Genomic DNA, 27,845 nt, shown 5'->3' on the forward strand with positions numbered 1-27,845 from the left:
CATGACAGTCACATGTAATCAAAATTTCATTATTTTCCGTAAACAGGTTCTTTCATCTTAAAAAAGATACAAAAGGTTTACGGAAATAATAATTCTCAAAAATTAATTAGGAATATCATACAAGACCTTAAGTTTTGGTAATATTCAGCAGGTAAGATTTACTTCTCTCCTTTCTCTACTGTCACGTGAGGGTGTCCTTTCATGTCTCATTTACGCACAGAAATAAGACAAAATCACATGGTGCATCAGGCAAGCAAGGGGTGCATGTGTGGGGAAGAGGGCGGTTGTCAGTGGGGGACGGGGAGGCATACAGTTTTTGGCTAAATCTTGGCATAGTGAGATGGCTACATGGGCAAAAGTTTATCATCCTGCAAAAAGCAGTCCCCTCTCCACCATACATCAGGTTTTTTTATGCAGACTCTTGATTCTCCAAATAAAGAACTTGATTAATGTCTGACATGGTACAACAAAATCTGAAAACACACGACCATCACATCATAAAGACAAAAGAGCATTGCCTTGCTGTTTTCCTTCACTTGATACTTTTTGGCAAGGCAACAATATCTTACATTGACTTGATTGTTGCTTGGTTTTGGAGTTGTAAACACGAAACTATGATTAATCACCAGCAATAGGGGTCAAAGAGAGAACAATTCTTGCAATTGCGCTGTCCTCCACAGTGGTATCTTGGTTAGCTGTTTTGAACATTTTGTGACTATTTCTCAACCAAGATGCAAAGTCTAGGAGCTTCACATTGTCAATTTACACACACTAATGGAAAAATGATGAGGCACCAAACAAAAATTGACTACGGCCAGACACTGTAAAGAGTTGCTTAACACACCCTCAGTGACAGCAATATGTAATATGCAAGCCCTGTCCATGGCACTACTATTCCAGAAGTTTCTGGAACATCCCTGGCATAATACTTCCTTATAAATGCTGAAGTTTACACTTTTCAATTACATGAAGTGGATAGTAACTACAATGTATGGGGGCAGTCTGTAAAGTTCTTGTCCTGTTAGTGAAAACGATGATCTATGCTTTTGAATAATTTTTTTTAACATAATGTCCTTTAATATCAATACATTTCATCCAGCATTTCCCCAGAAGTACCCATTCACAGTCACTATGGCTTCCCTATTGGACAGAAAGTGCTGAACACCAAGGAATTTCTTCAGTTTTTCAAAACAGATGGAAGTCCAAGGAGGCCGACTCTGGGAAAACTGTGGATGTTCCAGCACTTCATAGTGCCAATTCCTCAACTTCCCCATTGTCAAGACACTTGTGGGCAGGGCGCTGTCCTGATAGATGTTTTTGTTTTCCTTGTTTATGCCAGGTTTGTTTTCACAAATGCTCACATTCAGTTTTGTTAGTTGAGAGTAGTATTCTCCAATTATGGTTTTACCATTTTCAAGATAATCAATGAAATTCCTTTTGCATCTCAAAACACTGACACCATGATCTTTCCTGTCAATGGCACAGTCCTTGCCTTCTTTGGAGCTGAAGAATCTGCTTCTATCTTCTGCATAGACTGCTATTTGGACTCAGGTGTATAATGGTAAACCCATGTTTCATCCATTGACATGTATCAATGCAGAAAGTCTAATTTTTCTTAAAATGCACCAAACACTTTCTGGGAAGTGTTGTACAAATGCATATGTAATCCATAGGGAGTAGACATGACACCCACATTGCACAAAGCTTTCTCATGTTCAGTTCGTGGTGCAAGATGTGACCAGCACGTTCCTTTCACATTCTTGGAGAATTCGCAATTTCACACACCTTTATACACCAATCTTCCAAAATCATATCATAGACAGTGTCAATGATTTCTGGTATGCTTAAACTTGTGGACGTTCTTTTCATGGATCATCTTTGATGCTTTTACTGCCATCTTTTAAACTTGGCTGCCATTTCTTCACGGCAGAAACTGAAGGTGAAGAGCTGACATACACATTGACAAATCACAAATGGATTTCATTCAGTATTAAACCTCCTTTTACAGTGAATCTGATCACTGCAAGGTACTCAATTTTTTTTTTTTTTTCCATTTTCAACACCATGCGCACCACAACTGATTCAAGTAACTGCCTACAGTCAACGAATGTCTTGCAATTTTATGTGGCATCAACTAATATGTGAACCAACATAAGGCGGGGGGGAATCACATGTGTAGCGCTGCAATTTCTGGGCATGGCTGAGAACTTTTCAATCATCCTTATATAGTGAAGCTCATGTATGAATCTAGTTGTCTTGATGGAATTTGGAAACACTGCATTTTGTGCTTGTATTGGGAAATCTGTTTTGTAAGGCAGCACTTAGGAGTTATTGGAAAGACATACAAATGATTACTGTACTTTTTATTTGAAAAGTTATGCCACTGTTTATAATTGTACAAGACTAGAAATGGAATAATTGAGATGGCTTGTAAACCAGGCGCAGACACCACAGAATCATTTATGACTGACCTGTAAGGGGGTCACACAAAAGACAACCAACAAAGTGTTACTCAAGCTGTTGCTTAAATAACAATGTATCCATTCACAGAAGTGACAGAACATCATAATTAACAGCATTTATGAGTCAGAGAATACACTTGCATGTTATATTTAACTATACCCACAGTCATTTTCTTACAATACCATAATTTAATTCCATTTGCCAGAAACAACATTAAACTCTATATAAATCTAAAAATTCATGTGTTGCAAAATTTTAACATGAAAACAAACATATTTTAAAACTGAGAAGAACGAAATACAAACTTTATCACCTACATGAATAAAGTCATTGTAATTCTTTGATAAACATTAATCTCTCTCTCGTGACATACATTCAATCATACAAACACCTAGTTTACCAAAATACATACTATAAAGTTCTTTTTGTCTCTTTTTCAGTTACCTTATTAGTTAACTGAGCCCTAAGAGTCATGGAGATTCTCATTGCAATATGTTCATAACATTATGCAGTTCTGTTCAGTTATTTTAGCTGTGTTATCATAATCCATTTAGAACAATTTATTTTAAACAATGAGAACAGCATCAAGTGGGTCCAGAAGAATAAATAATGTTGATAAAAAACCATCATTTTATATAAAATTGTCAACTAATGAATTTACTGTAAAAAGATCCATTGCTACATTAAAGAATAAATCACAAAAATGTGTGACCCATAACTGCAAAATATTAATCCACAACGAATACTGCTTGTGTCTGCCAGTGGCAAAATACCTATGATGCCAGTTGAGTGCTGTTCAAACACACAAAACTGACTAACAGTTAGTAAGTACAAGTGTACAGACAGTTTATACTAAATCACTGAACGCTCTTTAACTAACATCAGTTTCCGACTTTGGATGCCCCTTCAGTGACAGTTTCTTCACTGCTATACATCCATCGCCAGTACGCCACCCTCATACGATCCCAGATGTTCTCCCAAGAGTCCATTGCAGGACGGACATCAAGGAGAGCAAAAGTATAATCCTTTGGATTGACAGACCCACCATCGTAATAATCTATAACATATCGGACTTCTTTTCCACAGCGATCAACAATCCAGTCATGTCGGTCAAAAGGAAGCTCATACCTAAAACAAAGAGAGCACAAGGAATAAATAAACTGAAAAGGGAATGCAATGAAATAAAAATAAATGAAATCTATAATGGGCTGTGTGGACTCATTATTCATATTGAAACTATTTCCTTCAGTGGGTTGTCAAATTGTAATGGCCAAAGAATAAAGGATCACTCTTTAAAATTGCTAGGCGGCAGGTGGCTTTTTTCTGTTTTAATGGCTCTGTCATACCTCTATGAAAATTTAACAAGCAGCCCTTCACACCAAATGCAGTTGTATTTGTTCTGTTTCTAATGGAAGCCTAGTAACATCCTATTTTGGGAGCATCAGTCACAAGGCTTCACACTGATCTATCATGCTACAAAATAATAATCTGTACTGTAAAAATGAGTATATTTGTTATTTTCTCAGCTTAAAATTTGGATGTCTTTGTAAAGTTATGTTTAAGAAAGAAACAAAGCCAAACAGATAATTGCAGCATCCAAGAAGAAATCGTGGGAAGACTTTGAAAACAGGTTGGAGACTATGGGTCAAGCTGCTGGAAAACCATTCTGGAGTGTAATTAGCAGTCTTCGAAAGGGAGGTAAGAAGGAGATGACAAGTATTTTGGACAGGTCAGGAAAACTGCTGGTGGATGCCTTGGGCAGATGGAGGGAGTATTTTGAAGAGTTGCTCAATGTAGGTGAAAATGCGATCAGTAATGTTTCAGATTTCGAGGTAGAATGGGATAGGAATGATGATGGAAATAGGATCACATTTGAGGAAGTGGAAAAAATGGTCAATAGATTGCAGTGCAATAAAGCGGCTGGGGTGGATGAAATTAAGTCGGAACTCATCAAATACAGTGAAATGTCAGGTCTTAAATGGCTACACAGGATAATTGAAATGGCCTGGGAGTCGGGACAGGTTCCATCAGACTGGACAAAAGCAGTAATCACACCAGTCTTTAAACATGGAAACAGAAAAGATTGTAACAACTACAGAGGTATCTCTTTAATCAGCGTTGTGGGTAAAATCTTCTCAGGTATTGTTGAAAGGAAAGTGCGAGTATTAGTTGAGGACCAATTGGATGAAAATCAGTGTGGGTTTAGGCCTCTTAGAGGTTGTCAGGACCAGATCTTTAGCTTACGGCAAATAATAGAGAAGTGTTATGAGTGGAACAGGGAATTGTATCTATGCTTTATAGATCTAGAAAAGGCATATGACCGGATTCCTAGGAGGAAGTTATTGTCTGTTCTACAAGATTATGGAATAGGAGGCAAACTTTTGCAAGCAATTAAAGGTCTTTACATGGATAGTCAGGCAGCAGTTCGAGTTGACGGTAAATTGAGTTCATGGTTCAGAGTAGTTTCAGGGGTAAGACAAGGCTGCAACCTGTCTCCACTGTTGTTCATATTATTTATGGATCATATGTTGAAAACAATAGACTGGCTGGGTGAAGTTAAGATATGTGAACACAAAATAAGCAGTCTTGCATATGCGGATGACTTAGTTGTGATGGCAGATTCGATTGAAAGTTTGCAAAGTAATATTTCAGAGCTAGATCAGAAATGTAAGGACTATGGTATGAAGATTAGCATCTCCAAAACGAAAGTAATGTCAGTGGGAAAGAAATATAAACAGATTGAGTGCCAAATAGGAGGAACAAAGTTAGAACAGGTGGACGGTTTCAAGTACTTAGGATGCATATTCTCACAGGATGGCAACATAGTGAAAGAACTGGAAGCGAGGTGTAGCAAAGCTAATGCAGTGAGCGCTCAGCTACGATCTACTCTCTTCTGCAAGAAGGAAGTCAGTACCAAGACTAAGTTATCTGTGCACCGTTCAATCTTTCGACCAACTTTGTTGTATGGGAGCGAAAGCTGGGTGGATTCAGGTTACTTTATCAACAAGGTTGAGGTTACGGATATGAAAGTAGCTAGGATGATTGCAGGTACTAGTAGATGGGAACAATGGCAGGAGGGTGTCCACAATGAGGAAATCAAAGAAAAACTGGGAATGAACTCCATAGATGTAGCAGTCAGGGCGAACAGGCTTAGATGGTGGGGTCATGTTACACGCATGGGAGAAGCAAGGTTACCCAAGAGACTCATGGATTCAGCAGTAGAGGGTAGGAGGAGTCGGGGCAGACCGAGGAGAAGGTACCTGGATTCGGTTAAGAATGATTTTGAAGTAATAGGTTTAACATCAGAAGAGGCACCAATGTTAGCACTGAATAGGGGATCATGGAGGAACAGTATAAGGGGGGCTATGCTCCAGACTGAACGCTGAAAGGCATAATCAGTCTTAAATGATGATGATGATGATGATGATGATGATGATGATGTAATACCATAGTGTAGTAAAAAGAGTTTAATTTGTTATGTTTCACAAAAAGTAATTGCGAAAAAATGGCACACAACAGAAGCACAAGAGCGCATATATGACAGCAGGTGGACCAGGGAATCTGGACAATCGAAGCGGCATCTGGTACACACTGACTACATTTGAGCATAGCACAAGCATCACAAAGGAGCCAACACATCACTGGAAAATAGAAAGGAACTGGCAACATTAAGTCAAGAAGAATTTACTGACACTACTGCATGAAAAACCATCCTCATTTCTTTCACTAGTCTTGACAAGAGATGTAGCCTAGCGTTTTTGCCGCAGAAGCAGCTGGCTTCTGTAATAGCAATGTAATAGAAACAAGAACCGTAATTACTATCAGTTAGGCACAGAGTATTTCGATGAGCCTGGGGACGTACTAGTTTTGAGAAGCTGTCATTTGATAGCAGTACATGTCTTATCTATGTAAATATATTTTGATTGGTAGTGAAAGTGGTAGACATATATAGAATTTATCTTCTATTCTTTCCAAAATATAGGTCAGTATTGTAATTCATATTAAGAATGTAACTAGATAGATCGCTAATATGACTGCTCTGTTGTAATCGGTAAACATATGACTAGGGAAACATAAAAGTGATTTTTAAATTCTTATCATTTAGTAGTGTTCTGACCTAATCTACGAAGTCCTTTCCAATTAAAATTGATTTTTGTAAATTTATTTCAGCATTCTATTGCACTGAATTCTGTGACATGCCAAAGTGGCATGGCTGCTGTCATGAGGAAATATGTCACACAACCTTAGTTACAGTGCAACAGTAAGTGGCTAATCTCTATATATAATAGGCAATGTCCTGACTAACTAACTAACTGACACACTCACTCACTCACTCACTGACTCACCATCATTCAGCCCAAACCACTAAGGATAGGAACTTGAAATTTGCAGATGACATTGATCTTATGCCGTAGCCATCATTTAAGGAGGGATTTTTGGAAATTCACCCTCAAGGGGTTGAAACAGGGGCTGAAGATATTTTGAAAATTAATGCTATTTAGGTAATATTGAAGCTGTACCTACGAAAACTGGTATTTGGTTTCTTGGTCAGAAATAGAGACAAGTGTTTCAGTATTTTTGAACATTTAGCCCTTATGGGGATGAAAAAGTGGGTGAAAATTATTTTGAAAGTAAATGAATAATAAAGAACCACTGAAGTATCACATCTATGAAAGCTGGTATTTGACTTCTCAGTTACAAGTAAAAAAAAAAATACATGTTTCAATATTTTTCAACATTCAACCCTAAGGAGGTTGAAATGCTTCATGAAATATTTCATTATGAACATTTTACAGCGAAATCTATGACAATTGGTATTTCACTTCTTGGATAAATATAAAGAAATACGCGTTAGAGAATGAAAGATTCTATGGAAATATCACCATAAGAATGCAAAACGCATGATTAAAGAAAACCTACAACTCTAGCGACCAGAATCACTTCTCAGTCAGACATACATTCGCAAAAGACCATGGCCTTAATTAGCATGAAAAGTTTAGGAGTTGTAATTTGTGAATAACATAAAAATCCGATTTAAAATAAAGTGCTGCGCAGACAGTACAAGGTGCACCAGTGAAACAGCAGACACAATGCTAGCTATACACAATATGATCATTTATTTATCTATATCTGATTTTTTATGTACGACTTCTGTATAAAATGTATTGTAGACATACATAAAATGTGTTGCAAACATATAATAAAGGAGGGAGAAGCTGTAAGATGCTGATGCTGATGGTAGCTAGCGGTGTAAACGCTCCATGGCTGTGAAGGAACTACTGCAGCATAGCAGCAGGCCACTGCATGATTCTGTGAAGGCCATTGCAACAATATTATTATTAAAAAATATGAATAATGCTGTCTGTCAGTCTTCAATGGTTCCCAAGTTTTTAGTATGAGCTTATTGACACTAGTGTCCGCCCCTGGTAGCTGAATGGTCAGTGTGACGGCACGGCTTGTCACTCCACTGGGCCCGAGTTCGATTCCCGGCTGGATCGGGGAATTTTCTCCACCCAGGGACTGGGTGTTGTGCTGTCATCATCGTCGTCATCATCATCATCATCATCATCATCATCATCATCATCATCGTCGACGGCATGTCGCCGAAGTGGCATCAAATTGAAAGACCAGCACATGGCGAACGGCCAGCCCGACGGGGGCCCTAGCCATATGATTAAATAAATAAATTGGCACTAATGTAGAGAATTTGGCCCAGAGCCCAGACCTGGTGAATGAATCAACTTTCGAGTGTTTCTAAAAACCTTAGTAGAGGTGTTCATGCCAGGTCAAGAAAGTACGCGAGACAAAAAATTTAAAGCTGTACCATTAATTGGAATATTCAGCTAATTTATAGAGTTGTAAATAAACTTACATGCAGTTAGGGAAATTAGATTGAGGAAACCTCTAGTGGTCATGAAACGGTTATTTAATTTTGACCAACTCAACCTGAATCAATAGTAGATCTAAAAACAAAGATGATGTGACTTACCAAACAAAAGCGCTGGCAGGTCGATAGAAACACAAACATACACACAAAATTCAAGCTTTCGCAACCAACGGTTGCTTCATCAGGAAAGAGGGAAGGAGAGGGAAAGACGAAAGGATGTGGGTTTTAAGGGAGAGGGTAAGGAGTCATTCCAATCCCGGGAGCGGAAAGACTTACCTTAAGGGGAAGAAAGGACAGGTATACACTCGCACGCACACACCCATATCCATCAGCACATACACAGACATCTGAATCAATAGTAGTGTATAGAGAACAGATTTTTGATCAGCAGGATCTCCAATTAGATTACCAGTATGAACTAGTTCGCCTGCGCAGAGGCGAGAGGTGTCCGAGATTAATTGTGAGAAAGGATTTTGTGAAGCTGCAGTCACTGCTTGCGATAGGACTCAAGAGCGTATCTACAATATAATGAAATGGACAGATTGCTAGTTACCATAAAGATGACATGCTGAATTGCAGACAGGCACAACAAAGTGACTGTTACTCATTGAGGTTTCGGCCGAAGCCTTCTTCAGTGCTTGCTTCTGTGAATGTGTGTTTTCCTTTCTGAAAGATACTCTGGCTGACAGCTCAATGTATAATAGTCTTTTTGTTTTACCTGCCTGCAACTCAATGTGTCATCTTTATTGTGAGTAGCCACCGAATCTATCCTTTTCATAATGTCGTCGATACTCCTACGTGGACTTTCCACTGTCCAAGAGCATATCTATTATTGCAACAAGGGCTACTGATGAGTCACCTGATAACTGCTGACGGGCTATCTTATCCCTTAAACATTAAATACCCTTAGTTGAATTCTCAAAGTCTATGAATGGTCTCAGCTGGAACATTAAAACTCAAAGTACACAGTTATTAGTCACTTTTCTCATGATGAGCTGGATCAAGTTTCCGCTCTTCTTTGTAACCGACAATTCGGAGAAGTAGCAGGTTAACAATCTGCCTTACAACATTGACAAATGAAAGTTCTAATCTTTCTATCTCAAAGTTTAATCTGTCAATAAAGTAGAATGACTCTGAAAATTGAAACCATCTATTAGAGATAACAGTAACATCACTTTAATGAGAACCAAACAACTAATAGCTTTTCCACAGATAAAATCCAATAGCTTTCTGAGAGTTTAAATTTAATAAAGAAAGTATATGCAGTCAGATTTGCATTTTAGACATGATTACCGAAAGAAAAGAATATATTTTATGTTTGTGTTCGTTTGTGTGTCTGTCGACCTGCCAGCACTTTCATTTGGTAAGTCACATCATCTTTGTTTTTAGGTATATTTTTCCTTCGTGGAATGTTTCCTTCTATTATAACCATATATATATATATATAAATCATATCATGATATCAGAGTAATATTGTAACAAACTTGCCATTTTTTTGTCACTAGTAACTCTGACTAGAGACTCGTTACATACCTGTTGTTATCCCACACGTGGCAACGAAAGAACAGAATATTACAAAAAAACTATGTAAAGTTACTTTAAATTACAAAAGGGAAGAGTTACTCACCAATACTGGGTGATTCAAAAAGAATACCACAACTTTAAAAATGTGTATTTAATGAAAGAAACATAATATAACCTTCTGTTATACACCATCACAAAGAGTATTTAAAAAGGTTTTTTTTCACTCAAAAACAAGTTCATAGATGTTCAATATGGCCCCCTCCAGACACTCGAGCAATATCAACCCGATACTCCAACTCGTTCCACACTCTCTGTAGCATATCAGGCGTAACAGTTTGGATAGCTGCTGTTATTTCTCGTTTCAAATCATCAATGGTGGCTGGGAGAGGTGGCCGAAACACCATATCCTTAACATACCCCCATAAGAAAAAATCGCAGGGGGTAAGATCAGGGCTTCTTGGAGGCCAGTGATGAAGTGCTCTGTCACGGGCTGCCTGGCGGCCGATCCATCGCCTTGGGTAGTTGACGTTCAGGTTTCATAACTAACCTTTTTCGTAGGACTCTCCATACAGTTGACTGTGGAATTTGCAGCTCTCTGCTAGCTTTGCGAGTCGATTTTCCTGGGCTGCAAACAAATGCTTGCTGGATGCGTGCTACATTTTCATCACTCGTTCTCGGCCGTCCAGAACTTTTCCCTTTGCACAAACACCCATTCTCTGTAAACTGTTTATACCAACGTTTAATACACCACCTATCAGGGGGTTTAACACCATACTTCGTTCGAAATGCACGCTGAACAACTGTCGTCGATTCACTTCTGCCGTACTCAATAACACAAAAAGCTTTCTGTTAGCATCAACTGACGCTGACGCCTAGTCAACAGCGCCTCAAGCGAACAAATGTACAACTAAATGAAACTTTATAGCTCCCTTAATTCGCCGACAGATAGTGCTTAGCTCTGCCTTTTGTCATTGCAGAGTTTTAAATTCCTAAAGTTGTGGTATTCTTTTTGAATCACCCTGTACATTGCTGCATGGCATTTAATACAGCTTTAAATTGGGTAAGGCTAAGGTGTACCACCACCACCACGTAATGACTGCTTATACAACAAGAGCAACTGCATATACTGTCACAAAGCTAAAATTAAACTAAGGAGCAACAGGGCATACTTTCATGCAGTACAAGCTGTATTTCTCAGTTGGCTGTTTATTTGTGGCAAAGCAAAAATGAAGTGATTGTCTATAGTCATGTATCAAGAGGCAAGCAAAATAATTTATTCCTTCACACAGCCAGATTTCACTAATAAAGAACAGGGGAAAAGTAACTCTGGTCATATTAAGTCAGATCCCGTAATGTATTTTACAATCAAACTGTTTCTGTTGCTTGTGATGCATCCAGCAGGAACAGTAAATAAATTCAAGATATAAATAAGAAACCAGCATAATGTATTGAGGACATAAATCCAATACATACAATAAGTTCATGTATTCACATACAGTGTATGTGGTTATTTACATAGATTAGAAATGTGATATCTGACTGTGGGAGGAATTAAAACAATTCCCCTGAAATATTGTTGGCTTTTAGAGCAATAAATACACATTCAAATTAAGCATCTTTGGTTATACTTATCCATTACGGATATTTTAGAACCGTGACTGTATATTAATGTAAATAAATTATACACAACTGCAACCAGTCACTTTTTCATTAATAATGCTTTATTACATTAACCGGTTTTCGAACCCTTTCAGGTTCATCTTCAGATGATTTCGGCAGAATCCGGGAAGTTACATCATTACTGGTAGTAGCATAATGCTGGGTGCTGGGTGCTGCAAACCAGCACCCAGCATTATGCTATTACCAGTAATGATGTAACTTCCCGGATTCTGCCGAAATCATCTGAAGATGAACCTGAAAGGGTTCGAAAACCGGTTAATGTAATAAAGCATTATTAATGAAAAAGTGACTGGTTGCAGTTGTGTATAATTTATTTACATAAGCATCTTTGGTTGCTCAATAGTGCATTAGTTGTAGTACACATTTGAAAAACACCACATGTATCACATAATTATCAAATTATTGCTAGGGCTATTAACTGAAGAGGGTGGGATGTTACAATTTACACATACTGAAATAAGAAGCATGAAATAAATTTGAATTTGGTACTTAAAATCTAAACAGATTACATTTCTTTTTTTATAACAAATACTGTACAATATTACTGCAGTATTTGCTAAAATCCAGTAGTGACCCCAAACAACATTGTATTTCTTCTTGTAAATGAGCTATGCCCTTCTTGGTATACATAGAATGTCCTCTTTTAGTCTTATTTTGTAAGGCTCCAGACAGGTGAGTAATTTTATAGGATGGGTTGCAAGAGGATTTTGTAAGTCATCTCCTTTGTAGACTGACTACATTACTCTGTACCAACGAACCCAAGCCTGTCACCTGATTTATCTACAACCGAGCCTATGAGATCATTCAATTTCATACCCCCTCAAATTGTTACACCAAGGTATTTGTACAAGTTAATTGATTTCGATTGTGACTCGAGATTGTAGTCTTATGTGCATCATTTTTTTAGTTTTGTGAAGTGCACTATTTTACATTTCTGAACGTCTCAAGCAAGTTGTCCATCTTTGCATCACTTTGAAATTAAGACCTGACTGAAAACTTGTGCAGTCTTTTTCAGACAGTACTTCGTTACAGATGACACATCACCTGGAGGAAGTCCAAGGTTACTATTAACATTGTCTTCAAGGTCGTTACTTTATGACATGAACAGTAAGGGTTCCAAAACACTTCTCTTGCGTGCACCTGAAGTTACTTCTACATAAGCTGATGACCCTCCATCCCATAATGCATGCTGCATCCTCCTTACCAAGAAATCTCCAAACCAGTCACAAATTTTGCTTGATGCCCTATACAATTGTACTTACATTTACTATTGAAAGAGTGGGTCAAATTCTTTTTGGAATTCAAGAAATACTGCATCTAACTGACTGCTCTATGGGATAGATGGCTTTCAGGATGTTATGTGAAAGGTGAAAATTGGCTGGTCAATGTTTTCTAAATTCATGCTATTGCATGAAGGACATCACTGTCTTCAAGGGACCTCACTACATTTGCGATCAGAATATGTTATGAAATTCTGCAAGAAAATGGATGTCGAGGAACTCGGATGGTAGTTTTGTGGAGCACTTCTACAACTCTTCACTTAGTCAATTGTGACCATTTTTTGTTCAATGGATCTGCAGTATATTATAGTTAGAACAGGAAGTGACAGCCACAAATACGGTACAGAATCTGGTACGAATTCGATTGGGTCCTGAAGTTTTGTTCAATTTTGGCAACATCTCAATACCCACTATTTTGAACCAGACTAAATATTGCACATTTTTATTGACGAGTCTACAGAGAACTACAGCAACATTGTGCAATGTTTTCCTACAGTAATATTGACCATCTACACTATGCTTATTATTAATTACGTACACAGTTAACATAAGACATGTTTAAAAAAATTATTACCCAAGCCAGCTTCGTATACGAGCGCGTGGAGAGTAATCTTTGGCTCGTCCACCAAAGCTCTTTAACTTTGGTTTACCACATTCATGAGCATGCAGAGCTTCCCACTTCAAAACTTCCAGCCAAGCATGTTCATTATTGGCATTGTGGATACGAATAATATCATTCATATCTTTCTCCGAGATATCCTCTTCTCTCCATCGCCATCCTTTGCGCAGCATAGCATTCCAAAACATCTGTAAAGCAAGGTACATTCCTCCATTAACATATAAGACACAAATTCAACCAGAATAACAGTTTTGCCAACAGTATCCAATTATTCATACCAAGTTAAAACTTAAACTCCAGCTACAAAAAGTTACATTAAAGCAACAACTGATTGAAGCTGGAGTGCGTATAAAATTCATATTTTAAAAAATGAAGAAAATATATCTGCAGCTTAGTGATGGCAGCACTCTGAGACAAATGGATATCTTTCAACTAGTGCTCATTTGCTCCATTTCAGGTAACACCAGTAATATCACCAAGTTACCATGGACAAGTTGTAACAACAGGCCCTCGCACTGGAGAAGGATATGGAGCTGTGAGTTTTAGTAGCCACATAGTAATTAGCTGCACCACCATATATTCTTCCTCCCTCTGTTACAGGACATCTTATTCACTAGTGGGTTAGGTGAAACAGCATATCTTGTTACAATATTCAAAAATTATGAAAATGATACATTACTTCTCACTATAAATACATTGCTTTTCACTATAAAGATGACACATTCAGTTGCTAACAGGCACAATAAAAATACTGTTTCACACAAAATTTCCAGCCATAGCTTATTCGAAAAAGAAATGAAAGAAAGGAATTCACACAAGCTGACACGACACAACACACACAGACACACACACACACACACACACACACACACACACACACACACACACACACACACACACACACACACACACTATCACCGGCCACACTGGGCAGACAGTAAGTGCTGAAAGAGAGCAGCAGTCTGGGGTGGTGCAGGGAAGGGGAGGGATAGCAGAATAAGTGTTGTCTGATGGAATATGCAAGAACTAGAAAGTGGCATGACAAAGCCACCAGGCACAGTATCTAGAGGCTGTGGGGAGGATCAGAATGGGGAATGGGAAGGGAGAGGAGGAGGAGCAGAGAGAGCTGCGTACAATAAATGTGATGAGACGTGAATTGGAATGATGTGATAGAATGGAGCAGGCAGAAACTGTTGAGTATGGAGACAATAGGTTATCGCAGGTTGAGGCCAAGATTTTCATGAGCGCAGAATCTGTTGTACGGATAACTCATATCTGTGCAGTTCAGAAAAGCTGCTGGTGGTGGTGGTGGTGGTGGTGGTGGTGGTTAATAGGGGCTTTGATAACCTTTCATCATGTGCTGAAATGAGACATATTACCCAAGATTCTCCTCCCCCCTCCCCCAAAAAGCGGTACTCCATCACCAACCCAATCTCCCTGTGGAAGACCCAGGGGCAAGACCTGTCCAATCCACCCACCAAGCACTTCCTATACCAGTCCTGTCACAAGCTTATCCTAGCCCTTCCGGGCCGGGCCTCATGTGAAAGCAGACATGTCATATACCAGCTCGGCTGCAATCATTGCACAGCCTTTTATAAAACTATCACTACTAAACAAACGTTCACAAGGAAGAATGGCCATCGTCAAACTGTAGCCAAGAGCAAAGTGGACAAGCCTTGTGGCACAACATGCAGTTGAACAATGGCTGCTTCATAACCTGAACCATCTGGATCCTCCCTTCCACCATCAGCTTTTCTAAACTTTGGAGATGAGGCTCATCCTGAGAACACATTCTCCAGTTCTGAAATTATCCTGGCCTAAACTTACAATAATCTTCTGTCCCCACACCCTCCACTCAACAGCTTCTCCATCCTCTTGTCCTACTATATCCTCCCAATCCATGTCCACTCACCCTCATTGTGCACTGCTCTCTGTGAACATACCACCCCCTCTGCTCCTCTTCCTCTCTTTTTCCACTCCGCATTTGCCTCCTCCCCCCATAACCTTCCGATACTACATCTGGCAGCTTTGTCCTTTGTCCTGCTGCTTTATAATCCCTGCATGCTCTGCCAGACAGCACTCTTCTCTCCACCAACCCATATCGTGTTACCCTGCTATCTTTTCCCCTTCCCTGCCCCACTCTAGATTGCTGCTCTCATTTAACCATTTAACGCAACAGCTGCAGTCTGCCCAGAGTTGCCAGATGTAGCAGTGTCGTGTGTGTGCGTGCGCGCGTATATGGGGGGGGGGCACATATGCCTGCTGATGTGAACATGTGTGTTTTCCTTTCTTTTCTTAAGGAGGATTTGGTGGAAAGCTCAGTAACAGTCTTGACATGCCAGCTTTATGATGAGTGGCAATCTATCCTTTTCATAATTGTTGATATTTCAACCTGGGCTTTCCACTGTTTGTTACAGTATTCCATTTAGTGGTCTTCATAACGGCAGCAACATGAAGTTCAATTATTAAACTGCCTAAGAGACAGCTGGGTGGCATGTAAATCCAATGCCTTTACATGCAGAGAAGGGAGTCCTGCATACTTTACTGGGTGCAGGCATCCAATAGCTTGAAATGCAATTAGTAAGTCAAAATAGAGGAGGAACTTTGTCATATGATCGCATCTCATCTGCTACAGTGCCCTGAATATCAGGATTAACTACAGAAAATTCACTCAATAAGATTCTTCGGTGTATTTATCTAGCTGGTTCATGCAGTAATGTTGTTTAGTTTTCAAAGCTGAGGATGAGATACTTCAAAATATTCAATGAGTTCTGAAATTCACAGCATAAATTAAATTCAATAATCACATATCTATAGTAGAACAAAAGGAAACTGGTCACTGTACTAACAAAAGCATAACCAGCAACTCTGCACAACTCTGGTCTGTAAGTTACAATCAAATGTGTGATGGGGAAGATAGTAATTCCTTCAGATCTAGTGCGTTTTTGCCCTATGTGGGTGCTCTTTCCTCGAAGGTAGGCCGTATTCTTGAGAAACACTGTGTTAAGGTGATCTTCTGGCCCCCCACGAAGATTGCAGCTTTACTCGGCTCTGTGAAGGACGATTCACAGCTTCGTAAAGTGGGTGTGTATCGATTCCTTGCGGAAATTGTGAGAAGTCATACATAGGTCAAACTACACGCACCGTTCATGAGAGGTGTGTGGTGCATCGAAGATACACACGCTTATTACAGCCAGACAAGTCAGCTGTGGCTGAACATTGTATTGATACAGGGCATTTCATTGATTACAGTGATGTGAAGATTTTAACATCCACCCCTTCCTTTTGGGATTCTGTCTTCAAGGAAGCTATAGAAATTAGATTAGCTGACAATCTAATAAACAGAGATAATGATTTTAATTTGGACAAAGCATGGAATCCGGCTCTTGGAGTAATTAAACTGCAGAGAAGTCACCGTCATGTCACCGCCGATGATCATACATCGATATGAGAAACGAATGTCTGTACGCCTTCACCACAGGCAGCGCATGTGCAAGCGTATGTCTATGCCACCGACCAGCAGCTGTGACCCGCATGCGCAGTACCGCCGCGGTGGAGCATATAAGGCCGCGCTTGGCATCTTCTCATCATTCTTGTGACTCACTCTGAGGATGGCCAGACGATACGCGGCCGAAATATCAGTGGAGGAAATTTTATTGGCACAGCTGCATGCCCGAAATTTAATGGATTATTCATTACGCTGCGAAAAGCTGAAAATGCACAATCTACATGAAGACCCAAAAACACTTACCTTGGTCCGAAAAGGGGTCCAATATGCAGTAACACACAATTTCAATAAATTGCTACTAACCATTAAAAACTAGGTTTCAGATTAAGCACAGTGCAAACAGAGTTTGAAAGACTTTTTGATAGGCAACTCCTTCTACTCTACAGATGAATATCTTAACAGAGACTGTTAAGCCAACTTAAGTAAAAATGTCTGTTATATTTCAGTTTTGACAACACTTTGTCACTACGGTCAACATTCGATATTTTGTGTATGATAAATTTATTAATAGTGCATAACAATGTTTGATTCTGACAGCGTGTTAATTCTGTAAATACTGGTTGTTCCAGTTTACCACATTGTGTTCACCTATTTCGACAATCTCCTGACAAATGATCAGGGTATTAAATATTATATCCAAATGTTTTATGTTTTAATGTTATACTATCTGATATGTTCCACACCCACAAGAATCATCTTTTTATTTGTGGGGGGGGGGGGGGGGGTCTATGGAACAAAAACTGAATCAAATCTAATCTAATCTCTTTCCTCTCCCCTCACTCTCATTCCCAGCCCAACCATTCCCCACACTCCAACTTATACATGTTTCCTGAAGGATGCTTTATTGTGGCTGTTTACTGTGTGGCCATTGAGAGAACCTCTACTGACATGGATAAATGCCTTCAGCCTATAACCCATAACCTACCCTTCTATGTAAGACACCAACCATTTCCTTCAACAACTTTCCACAGTTGCTCTTCCTTTACTACCTGGCACTCTGCTTGTCACTGTTGATGCTATCTCGCACATTCCGAATATCCATGGCCTTGCCACTACTGAACTTTACCTTTATCAACACCGAACTGACTCCAAACCTACCACCTTCCTCGTCACCATGACCAACTATATCCTCACACACAATTACTTCTCCTTTTGAAGGCATCACCTACAAACAAATCCGTGGAACACCAATGGGCAACCACATGGTACTTTCCTATACCTACCTATTCATGCACATCTACAGGAATCCTGCCTAGCCACGTACAATCACATCCCCTAATACAGTTTCAATAATGACATCTTCATGATCTGGACCGAGTGTGAGGACATCCTATCCACATTCCTCCAGACCCTCAATACCTTTACACCTTCTCTCACATTCATTTCATATGGTCCTCCTCAGACCAACAAGCCACCTCCAATGTTGACCCCCATCACCTCAAGGGAAGCTACCTCCTTCCATATCACACCTACAATCACCAACAATACCTCCACCTCAATAGCTGCCATCCGTTCCATACTAATGAATCCCTTCCACATAGCCTAGTCATGTGTACTCATCTGATCTGCAATGATGAGTAGTACCTCTCCAAATGTACTAGGAGTCTCAATGAGGCCTTCATAGACCGAAATTACCCTCTCAACCTTTTCCAGAAAAAAGATCTCCCTTGCCTTGTCTCTCCAGCTACCTACCAAATAACCACTGTCCAGCAACAAAGGAGAATGCCTCTGGTGACTCAGTACCACCTATGACTGGAGCAACTGAATCACATTCTCTGCCAGGATTTTTTTACCTCTTGTCGAACACTGAAAGGAATATCCTACCCACTACTGTTCCACACATCCTATCAGCTACTCCATTCCTGTCAAAGACATCTCCTATACTATCAAAGGTAGGGCTATCTGTGAAAGCTGTCATGTGATCTACAAACTAAGCTGCAACCACAGTGCTGCTTTCTATGTGAGTGACATTTAACAAGCTGTTTGTCTGCATGAACGGCCACAGCTAGACCACCCAGTTGCTGAACATACTGCACAACATGATGTGTTTCACTTCAATGACTGCTTCATAGTCTGTGCCATCTGGATCCTTCTTAAAAACACTAACTTTCCGGAATTGCACTCATGGGAACTTAGCCTACAACATTCTTTTTTCTCTCATAGTCTCCCTGGCCTCAACCTTCACTAGCCCCTGTCCTCTCCCTACCTATTCCGTTCCCTGCTTCCTTTCCAGCATTAAATAGTCCACCAACAAACCTACATTTTTCCCCCTACATGTCTCCCTTCACTCCTCCCCCTTCCCTTCCATAAACAGCCTCCCTACTCTGCATCTGGCAGCCCCTTCTCCAAGGTGTCCCTGCAGGCTCCCACAAGCAGCAAATCATCTCCCACTCCTTATCTGCTACCTCTCCCATTCCTCATCCCAAGCCTTCTCCTTGCCCCCTCCCAGACTGTTACATATCTCAGTAGTCACAGGCATGGTTCACTGTCAGCTCCCAGCAGCCAGAGACAGTAGCCATTTTGTGTGTGTGTGTGTGTGTGTGTGTGTGTGTGTGTGTGTGTGTGTGTGTGTGAGAGAGAGAGAGAGAGAGAGAGAGAGAGAGAGAGAGAGCGTGTGTTATTTTGGAAGAAGGACCTTTTGTCTGAAAGCTTAAATGTTTAGCAGTCTAATTCTGCTTGTCTGCAGCTCAACGCATTCTCTATGTGTGAGTAGCAATCTATCCTTTTCATAATATTGTTACTCTACTAAAAACTGATGGCTTTACATGGCAATTTAAATGTGGAAATCCACTGAGTCCATGCTAAGCTACAGTCTAGTTTCCAATACATGAGAGCTCGTGGATAATAAAATTTACATCACCTAAGAAGTTCTAATTTACATTCTGGCTAAACCCCTATTTAAGGGGAAAATTTTTGGATCCTCAGAGATTTGTTAAAAGGGGGTTTCACTGTAATTATATAGAGTACCTTAAGAGAAATAGAGAGCAAATACCTGGGCTGATGGATAGACCCAAAATTCATTTTCAGAGCCTGCTTTAGGGATAGATGAAGTCTGCCTCTGTGTTGAAAGTGGGAATGGCTGATCTGGTGCTGGATGCTGATTTGGTGCGGGCATCTGAAAATATTAAAAAGCCAGGTGGACAGTATTATTTAACTGTTTTAACAATTTATATATGCTGTGAACAAACACACTCTAATGTGCTTAGACATTCAGTAATATTGTACTGTGTGTTTAGCCTCAATGTTGACCCACATTGCATTTCTCAACTTTTTATAAAATACAACATTTTTTATTCACTAATACAAAGAATAACATGGAAACCTAAATTTATACAGCATATTTCCCTTCTGAACAGATTTATAAGTAAGAGACTTTCTGATGGGACAAGCAACTAATAATTTATTAAAGACTATCCTAGAAAGATTTTTTAAAACGGGAGTTAAGATCTCAAAAAATAACAAACAGTCCAAAATATCTACATGAAATTTACAAACAGAATTCACTAAGATGAGAACAAGAAGCACTAACAAGCAGACAGATGTCTGTCACATACTGAATACATAATCCATAATGTTAACTCTTTGTCTTTCTCCATACCAGTGCTTGTATTCTGCAGCACATGTCAAAAGAAGTCAAATACCTTTATTTGTTTCACATTCCCGAAGGTTCTCCTTGTACATGGGATTGAGAAAACATGATGAATGAATGAGCATATTGTATCCAACAAGACTAATATCAAATTATGAAAGGGACGGTGCACACAATGAAAAGTCTCTGGCTTTGTCCCCTTCCACTTGGAACCAAAATTGAATTTGGTATTATATGAAACATTGATGTCTTATTAAGTGTAACTGCACAAATATCACATGTCCCTTATTCTCATAACTACCTCTTATCTCAAGTAGAACATGAGATGCCATAAACTTAAGCATCATATCTATGTAGTTACAGAGTGTCAAGGTTTTTGTTTCTCCAAGAAAAATCTGTATAGAACATGCACAGTGGGACATCAAAAACACTTGGACAGAAGTGTTCTTCCAACAGCACTGGCAAAAACTGAGTGTCTCATTTCAAGACTGATGAGTTTCGAGGACCTGCGAATAACCACCAAAAGGAAGATGACATACTAGATACCTCCTGGGAGCATACTAGTTTCACTATTACCAATGGTCTAGACATTAGAAAGCTTTCTGTGAAGCAGACGCCAAAATGTTTGAACAGCGAACCGAATAAGCCACAACATGTGACACTCTGAGATATTTGGGAGCATTTCAATGTTACAAAGGAGTTTTTTGCTAGGTTAGTGACAAAGGGTGAATTCTGACTCCACATTTTGATCAAAAAGCTGATGATCAGTCAAAGGAATGGCACTATAGTTGGTCCCACAACCAAAGAAGTTCTGTAACTATGAACAGGACAAAAAATTCAGAATGTCCACTTTCTAGGAAGAAGACCATATTAAAAAGCAGACCACCTACCTCAGGAACGCGGTATAACTAGACAACACTACACTAGCCGCCTAAGCCAGCAATTAAGATGAAAAACAATGGTAAGTTGACCAAATGATCCTTTAATTAAGACAACGCACCTTCACACACATCCCCAGTTGTGTTTGCCCTGAATTTCCAATTTGACACACTTATCCTCCTATCAACTAGACCTGACCCCTCTCAACTACCAGCTCTTTCTGATCCCTGAGTGGCTGAAAGGTCCTTAATTTGACATCATGAACGACATTCTTTGATGATCTACCACAAGATTTCAAATAAATTTGCAAAGTTCAATCTCTAACTATTCTTTCTATGGAAATGGTTTACTGCTTTACAAAATGGAAGAGAAAATTTCTGTGCAAAACTGCTTTAACTACAGTTGTTTTGAAAAAACTTTCTCACAGTAATAAATGTGCTTATGTTACTGGCACTGACTCAGAAAATTGAATTGATTGATGGTAGTTTGAAGAAATTCAACAGCACGGGGGACAGGGGGAGTTTACTACGTATATTTAATACCCAGACATATTTAGCAATTGTGAAGCATTGCCAGTTTCACTAGTTTCAAATCAAAATCATAAGTCATGTACACATTAACTACAGAAATACCCAGAAGGAATCTTTATACGGATACACATAGTGTTCCATTTATCAGCTGAGCACAGGCACGGCACAGTAGATGGTGGGCAACGAGCACTCCATTGACTAACGGATCAGATGCCATGTCCCATGGCTTCAGTGTTGACAGTTTTGAGGATTAACATACCTATGAAAACAGAACCAAGCATCTTCTGAAAATAGAATGAGGATCCAGTTCACCATCATGCACTTCTTTCAAAACTCAATAGCAAACATAACCCAAACATAACCCTGTATGCACTATCACCAGGCTTAAGTTCTTGCTCCACTGTTACTTTGTAAGGCCTTAGCCCAATTAACTTAGTACACTTTGTAGAGAGGTGCAAGAAATTTGCATTCACTGTGAAAGATGTCCGAGACTTTTTACAAGAATTTTCCATGCATGGTGCAATGTCTCTGACATGAGCTTCTGTGAGCACTGTATGTCCTCATTTATGCTTTTTGTCATGTACACTTACTGTTTCACAAAATTTGTTCACTAATTTTGGGAAAGCATGATGACTAAACACCTGGAAACTTCTGCTTGAACAATCTCTGGACAATATGAGTGGACTCTGCGAGCACATACGAAACAGACATTTGTTGTGGAATGGAGTAACTTGGTCTTGCCATTGTTGCATTCGCAGACTTTACTGTTATACTCATGATGTCTGTTTCACCATTGGAATAACACTGGCCAAACAGGCATGTACTGCTGCCTCATTACGGAGACATGGGACCCATCTGACTAGCCTGTGTGGCTCCAGTGGACGGCAAACATAGCCTATGGCATGCAGTCATGAAATAAATTGAACGTCCTGCATATCAGAAATGGTAATATGTGGCCAAAGCAGCAGGTAAAGAAATAATGTGAGTAGCTCGCCTTGTACAGCTCATCATTGGCTACTACATATTATCCTGTAACTGAGTGCCACCAGCCTGACAAGCACAGGCATTTCCAACATCCACTCCATATGCAAACGAGCAGTGCACGGACAGCCCACAGTGAAGTTTAGCCAGTAGTGCACTGTTGATTTTTCATTTAGGTGATAAATGATGTTGATGTGATTGGCTGAGTACCTCATAAAAATGGCTGAGACAATTACTGTGTAAAATATTACAACAATTACTGTGTAAAATATTACAATCTCCAAATGGTTAAAGGAGGTCAAACTGATCTTCCTGCTCTGTATTACATGGTAGTGTGTATTGTTCTACGCAAACAAAGCATTTTTTCTGTAAATTCAGTTTGAGTGTACTCTAGCACCTAGTATGTTAAGGCTGTTCTGTTGAGACATTTGACTAAGAATGATTGTTAATTTGACCAGCAAAATCTGGTGGAGTCTCTGAAAATTAACCTTACTTGTAAGGTCTCCTTTCTTTCTGGATCATCAGATGATGCAAAAACACATTCTGGCTAAACAGCAGTATTGTAAAAATAAAACAACTGCAAAATTTTTTGGGAAGAAACATATGCCTGATGAAGATGCTATGATATATGCAAAAGTTGCATTTGTTTATCAATTGTAAAACATGGTTTTAGTTACAAGTCATTGCGCCGCCAAATGAAATTGTATCATGCCTAGTTTCCAGAGAATAGTAGTGCATCTAAAATTTCATGTGAAATAACTAAGGCAATGGATAAATGTACTTGGCCTTTACAGTCAAGATGTAGTCCTACAAGGTCTTCGGATGCTAGGAACTGAGGAAATAAATTTTTTTTTTTCCTTATTCAGAGACTGCCATGTTTCAATGAAGACTCCAAAAAACCGACAAAGACATTTTGCATGCAATAAAGAATGTTACAGTATCTAAAGGCTTTCATCTGAATCCAGTAAATGCATACAGTGCTGACAATGTTCCAATGAACTACAGCAAAAACAATTTGGTTCTTGTCTAACTGAAAAATGAAAATCTATCCATTCTGAGAGCAAACTGCAACTGCCATAATACTGCAACACATGGTCATAAAAATTTCATTCCAGTGCAGAGGGAATAGTTCTCAAAATCTACAAGGGATCTGGTTTCTCTGCATCAATAGTTCAGTCACAGAATTTTCACAGTTTGTAGAGATACGGTTTAGGGAAACAGTACGGCGTGTCCTTGCAATATGGCACTCGCTTCTTCCTGCAGTTGACAGAATTGTTTACTGCTGGCATGCTATAAAGTCATATTTTATTCAAAGGGTGAGGAAGATTGTTCAAGATTGATTTGGCAGTTTGTGACATCATATGGGAAGCATGATGCTGAAGATACTGAACATTCACTTCCTGAAAGCTAAATAAGTTTTCTGCAGCACATTTTGCCCCTACCCGAAACTTGAATCAGACAACAACTCAGTTACTTCTGTTGAGCTGGACAGAATAATAATGGACCATAAGAGGAAACTACAGAGAAGGAAACAAAATAAATTCTTGGGAAAGGAAGTTTACGAAATTCTGGAAGAACTATCAAAATCACAGAGGCCGAGTTTTGAAAATGATGCACAATCTTTCTTGTCACACTGTATTGATTAATTTTCCTGAAGTTACTTTTCTGAGAACAATATGTTGAATCTGCATACACCTTTTTCACTTAAAGAACAAGATTTTCATCTGTAATGGCATTATGTTTTCCAGGTTACCAACAAACTGAAAGTCAGCCTGGATGAGTATCAGTCATACAATCGACTCTGCCATTTTCGGAATGAATATGCTGGACTTGTTAAAAGTAGAGCAGGAGGCCAGATTAGGGTAGATTTCTCGAAGCAGCAAACCACAATTGGCGTCTCCCACTCCCAACTGATTAGTCTTATATCACAGGTATTTTCATTTCTTATCAATAACTCATATCATCAGTATGACGGGTGTCATGGCCCTAGAGAAAATAAAACTTCAAGTAAAAGAACTTTTCTGAAGTCGTGGCAAATTCTTGAATTTCCTGAAAGGAAGAGGGACAGTGATGGACGGCGGAAAGCAGCAAAGAGCAACGTCAAATATGCACTGAAAAATACAGTGATGATGTTACTGTTGGTCATTTTCTTTGAGATTTTTTTTATCTCCCTCTTTTATCTGAACTTTGAATTTAACTTATTATATTGCTTGTAAATGTTTTATATTGCTTGTAAACGTTCACTTAGAAATTAATTTCGTGTTTAAATAGCAAATTCACACATTACAAATAAGAATGAAAAGAGGACAACTTTATTTTTTATTCTTGTGTTAACGCAGCATTACAAATAAATTTTGACATGTTTAGAAATTACAGGTACAACAAATTCATTATATTATCATATTTGCAGTAAGCTATCAGCATTTTCTCCATTCCCTATCATCAAGAAGTTGAAGTCTAGCCCAGGGTTTCTTGATAGGTGGCATCCCTAATCAACAGTGGAAAAAAGATCTCAATTTCAGATCACAAATGCTGCACATTTACCACACAATAATTGCATCATACTGTATTTACAATAGTCTTTTTTCTCAGACAGTATGATATGGTGTCAGGAAACATTAGCAGTAAAACTCCTAACACTGCAAGTCTGACTTAAAGATCTGTGTAGCTCCTTTTTGGTACGAGGTCAGAATATTAAAACCAACTGATAATTCATATAATTGCATAGGCTTCCACGGCCAGAGTCAGTCGACATAAAGAGTTTTCTGGGTATGGTACCACATCATAATGTGTAAAACTACTGCTGCTGGAGAAAAACAAACAACGTTTCAGTCACAGTTGAAGCGGCCTTCTTCTGGGCAGTAGCTTCATATATTATGACATGGTACCATACACGGAAAAGTTTTATGTCTACTGATAATAATTCCCTCACAATACTAACAAGTCTAAGAAAGCATAGTATTGAGAACTCACACTAATAAGCTTTTATTCTGAGCATTAAATCAGTCATTTATTTCCTTCAGCTTCAAGGCCTCTTATATTAAAAATACGAGGGTGAGTCAAATGAAAACAAATTTGTAATAACAAATCGAAACTTCACGCCATTATCCTGTAAGTTGGTAAGCGTGCTACGAACAGCGTGCAGAATTGCCTGTATGTGGCAGCATAGTGCAGATGCACACATACTGTCACAATATCAGTATAAAGATGGCCGCCCCATTTGCGACTTGCACCAGGGAAGAACAGCATTCTGTTGTTCGTTTTTTGCATAGTGAAGGTGTGAAACCTATTGAAATTCATCGACGAATGAAGGTTCAGTATGGTGATGCATGTTTGTCACAGCAGCAAGTCTACGAATGGAGTAAGTTCGCAAATGGTGTGACTTCAGTGGAAGATGCTCCTCGTCCAGGTCAGGCACAATAAATTGTGACTCCACAAAACACTGCAGGAAAACTGCTGAGTGACACTGAATGACATTGGAGCATACTGCTGAGTGACACTGAATGACATTGGAGCATGTTTACAGATTAGTCATGGGTCAGCACACCCCATTGTGCATGATGTGCTCCAGTTCCACAAAGTGTCTGCAAGATGAGAGGATGACGTGTTGATGCTTGTGAACAACTTCTCCGGCGCTTTTAACGAAAAGGTGATGGCTTCCTTGCAAGAATCTTTACTGGGGACGAAATCTGGATTCACTTCCACCAACCAGAAACGAAGATAGTGAGCAAGGAATGGCTTCCTACCAAAAGAAGAGCAAGAAGCAGGAAGAAACCAAACTGCTCCAAAGTCATCCTACTTCCACCATATCCTACATTCCAAGCAAGTAGACCACAGGAGGTACGATTACAGAATTAAATGAACTGGACGATGAGTAAATTACCGGGAAGATGGAGAGCGAGCAAGCATAAATAACTACAACAGATCAACACGAACAAAGTAAATACCAATTACTGTGTATGTCACGACAAAGCAAACATAACTACTAATTCTTCCACAATGCACACTGACTGACGCAACAGATAATAAACGGTATATCACACATAATATTTGGACCGTAAAGTATAATACCAGGACTAGTGGTTAAATGATGTAACGAAAAAATTATGGCATTCTGCGCAACATAAAAAAGGGCAGCAACAAATCTGAAACACATTCCTTGTGAAACCTGTAGCGCATAGAATATCAAATTGATACGTACTTAATGATCTGTGTGGGGATAGTAATGTTGCATGCCACGACCCTCACTATCCTTTTTGTGTACTCACCATGTTCAGTGGGTTGACAGTGTTATCGAAATCGCCATGATTCACGGGGCACTCGGATACAGTTGCCTGAAACACACATACGACATTTCAGTGACAGCTTTAAATTACCTGATAATTAACGCAGGGTAGCATGGCAGTACTACATACCTTTGCCTCTTCTTCCTTGTGCATGGGGCAGCCTGCCGGCGGATTGCCATACATCCTTGCAGATTTATTGACACCATCTGACTGTACTGAACCCTTTGTGTCGTATGGCCCAGTTATTTGGGAAGCCGCCACCTGGGCGGCTGTCACAGTGTTTCCCATTCCCAAATTAACAGGCTAAAGAGTGTAACATTCAATAAGAGAAGTGAAATTGTTACAACATGAAGCAAATTATCTTAGCAATGTTACGTAAAATATCTTAAACACGCTATTTTGGGATTAAAAAGCATACCTGAAGATTACAACAAACTGATTAAGAAACAAATCAACAACAATGCAAAACGAAACACTTACGACCACTGCAGACGACCAAGGAAACTTTACTTCAGCGCAAAGACATTACTCTACCATACCCAGAGACATACAATAATAGTCTCGCCGTAACTAGGAAGTGTCTCGCGCCAGTAAAACACATGGCTGCGTTCACGTTTCG

General features: G+C 39.3%; 1 protein-coding gene across 2 annotated transcripts; it reads right to left on the reverse strand.

The window, feature by feature from the left end:
• Positions 1 to 2,346: 2,346 nt before the first annotated feature.
• LOC126178126 (holocytochrome c-type synthase) lies at positions 2,347 to 27,845 on the reverse strand. Of its 2 annotated transcripts, none has more exons than XM_049924507.1 (6): positions 27,707 to 27,845; positions 27,356 to 27,529; positions 27,209 to 27,274; positions 19,954 to 20,076; positions 13,409 to 13,641; positions 2,347 to 3,591 (listed from the first exon to the last, which is right to left on the reverse strand). In XM_049924507.1, the coding sequence occupies exons 2-6, from the start codon at positions 27,512 to 27,514 to the stop codon at positions 3,345 to 3,347; spliced, it is 828 nt and encodes a 275-aa protein (XP_049780464.1). In that variant the 5' UTR covers positions 27,515 to 27,529; positions 27,707 to 27,845; the 3' UTR covers positions 2,347 to 3,344. The 2 variants fall into 2 exon arrangements, with proteins under 2 accessions (XP_049780464.1, XP_049780463.1); XM_049924506.1 differs by having other exon boundaries at positions 27,645 to 27,756.

Source organism: Schistocerca cancellata, chromosome 1 (assembly GCF_023864275.1).
Source record: "Schistocerca cancellata isolate TAMUIC-IGC-003103 chromosome 1, iqSchCanc2.1, whole genome shotgun sequence".
In the NCBI taxonomy this organism is placed as follows: Eukaryota; Metazoa; Arthropoda; class Insecta; order Orthoptera; family Acrididae; genus Schistocerca; species Schistocerca cancellata.

Coding starts and splice junctions, on each gene's coding strand:
- LOC126178126 (XM_049924507.1), bottom strand. CDS start 27,514: ATGGGAAACACTGTGACAGCCGCCCAGGTGGCGGCTTCCCAAATAACT. Junction 20,077..27,208: donor CTGTCAACCCACTGAACATG/GTGAGTACACAA, acceptor TAATATTTTCAG/ATGCCCGCACCAAATCAGCA. Junction 13,642..19,953: donor GGGTCTATCCATCAGCCCAG/GTATTTGCTCTC, acceptor CTTGCTTTACAG/ATGTTTTGGAATGCTATGCT.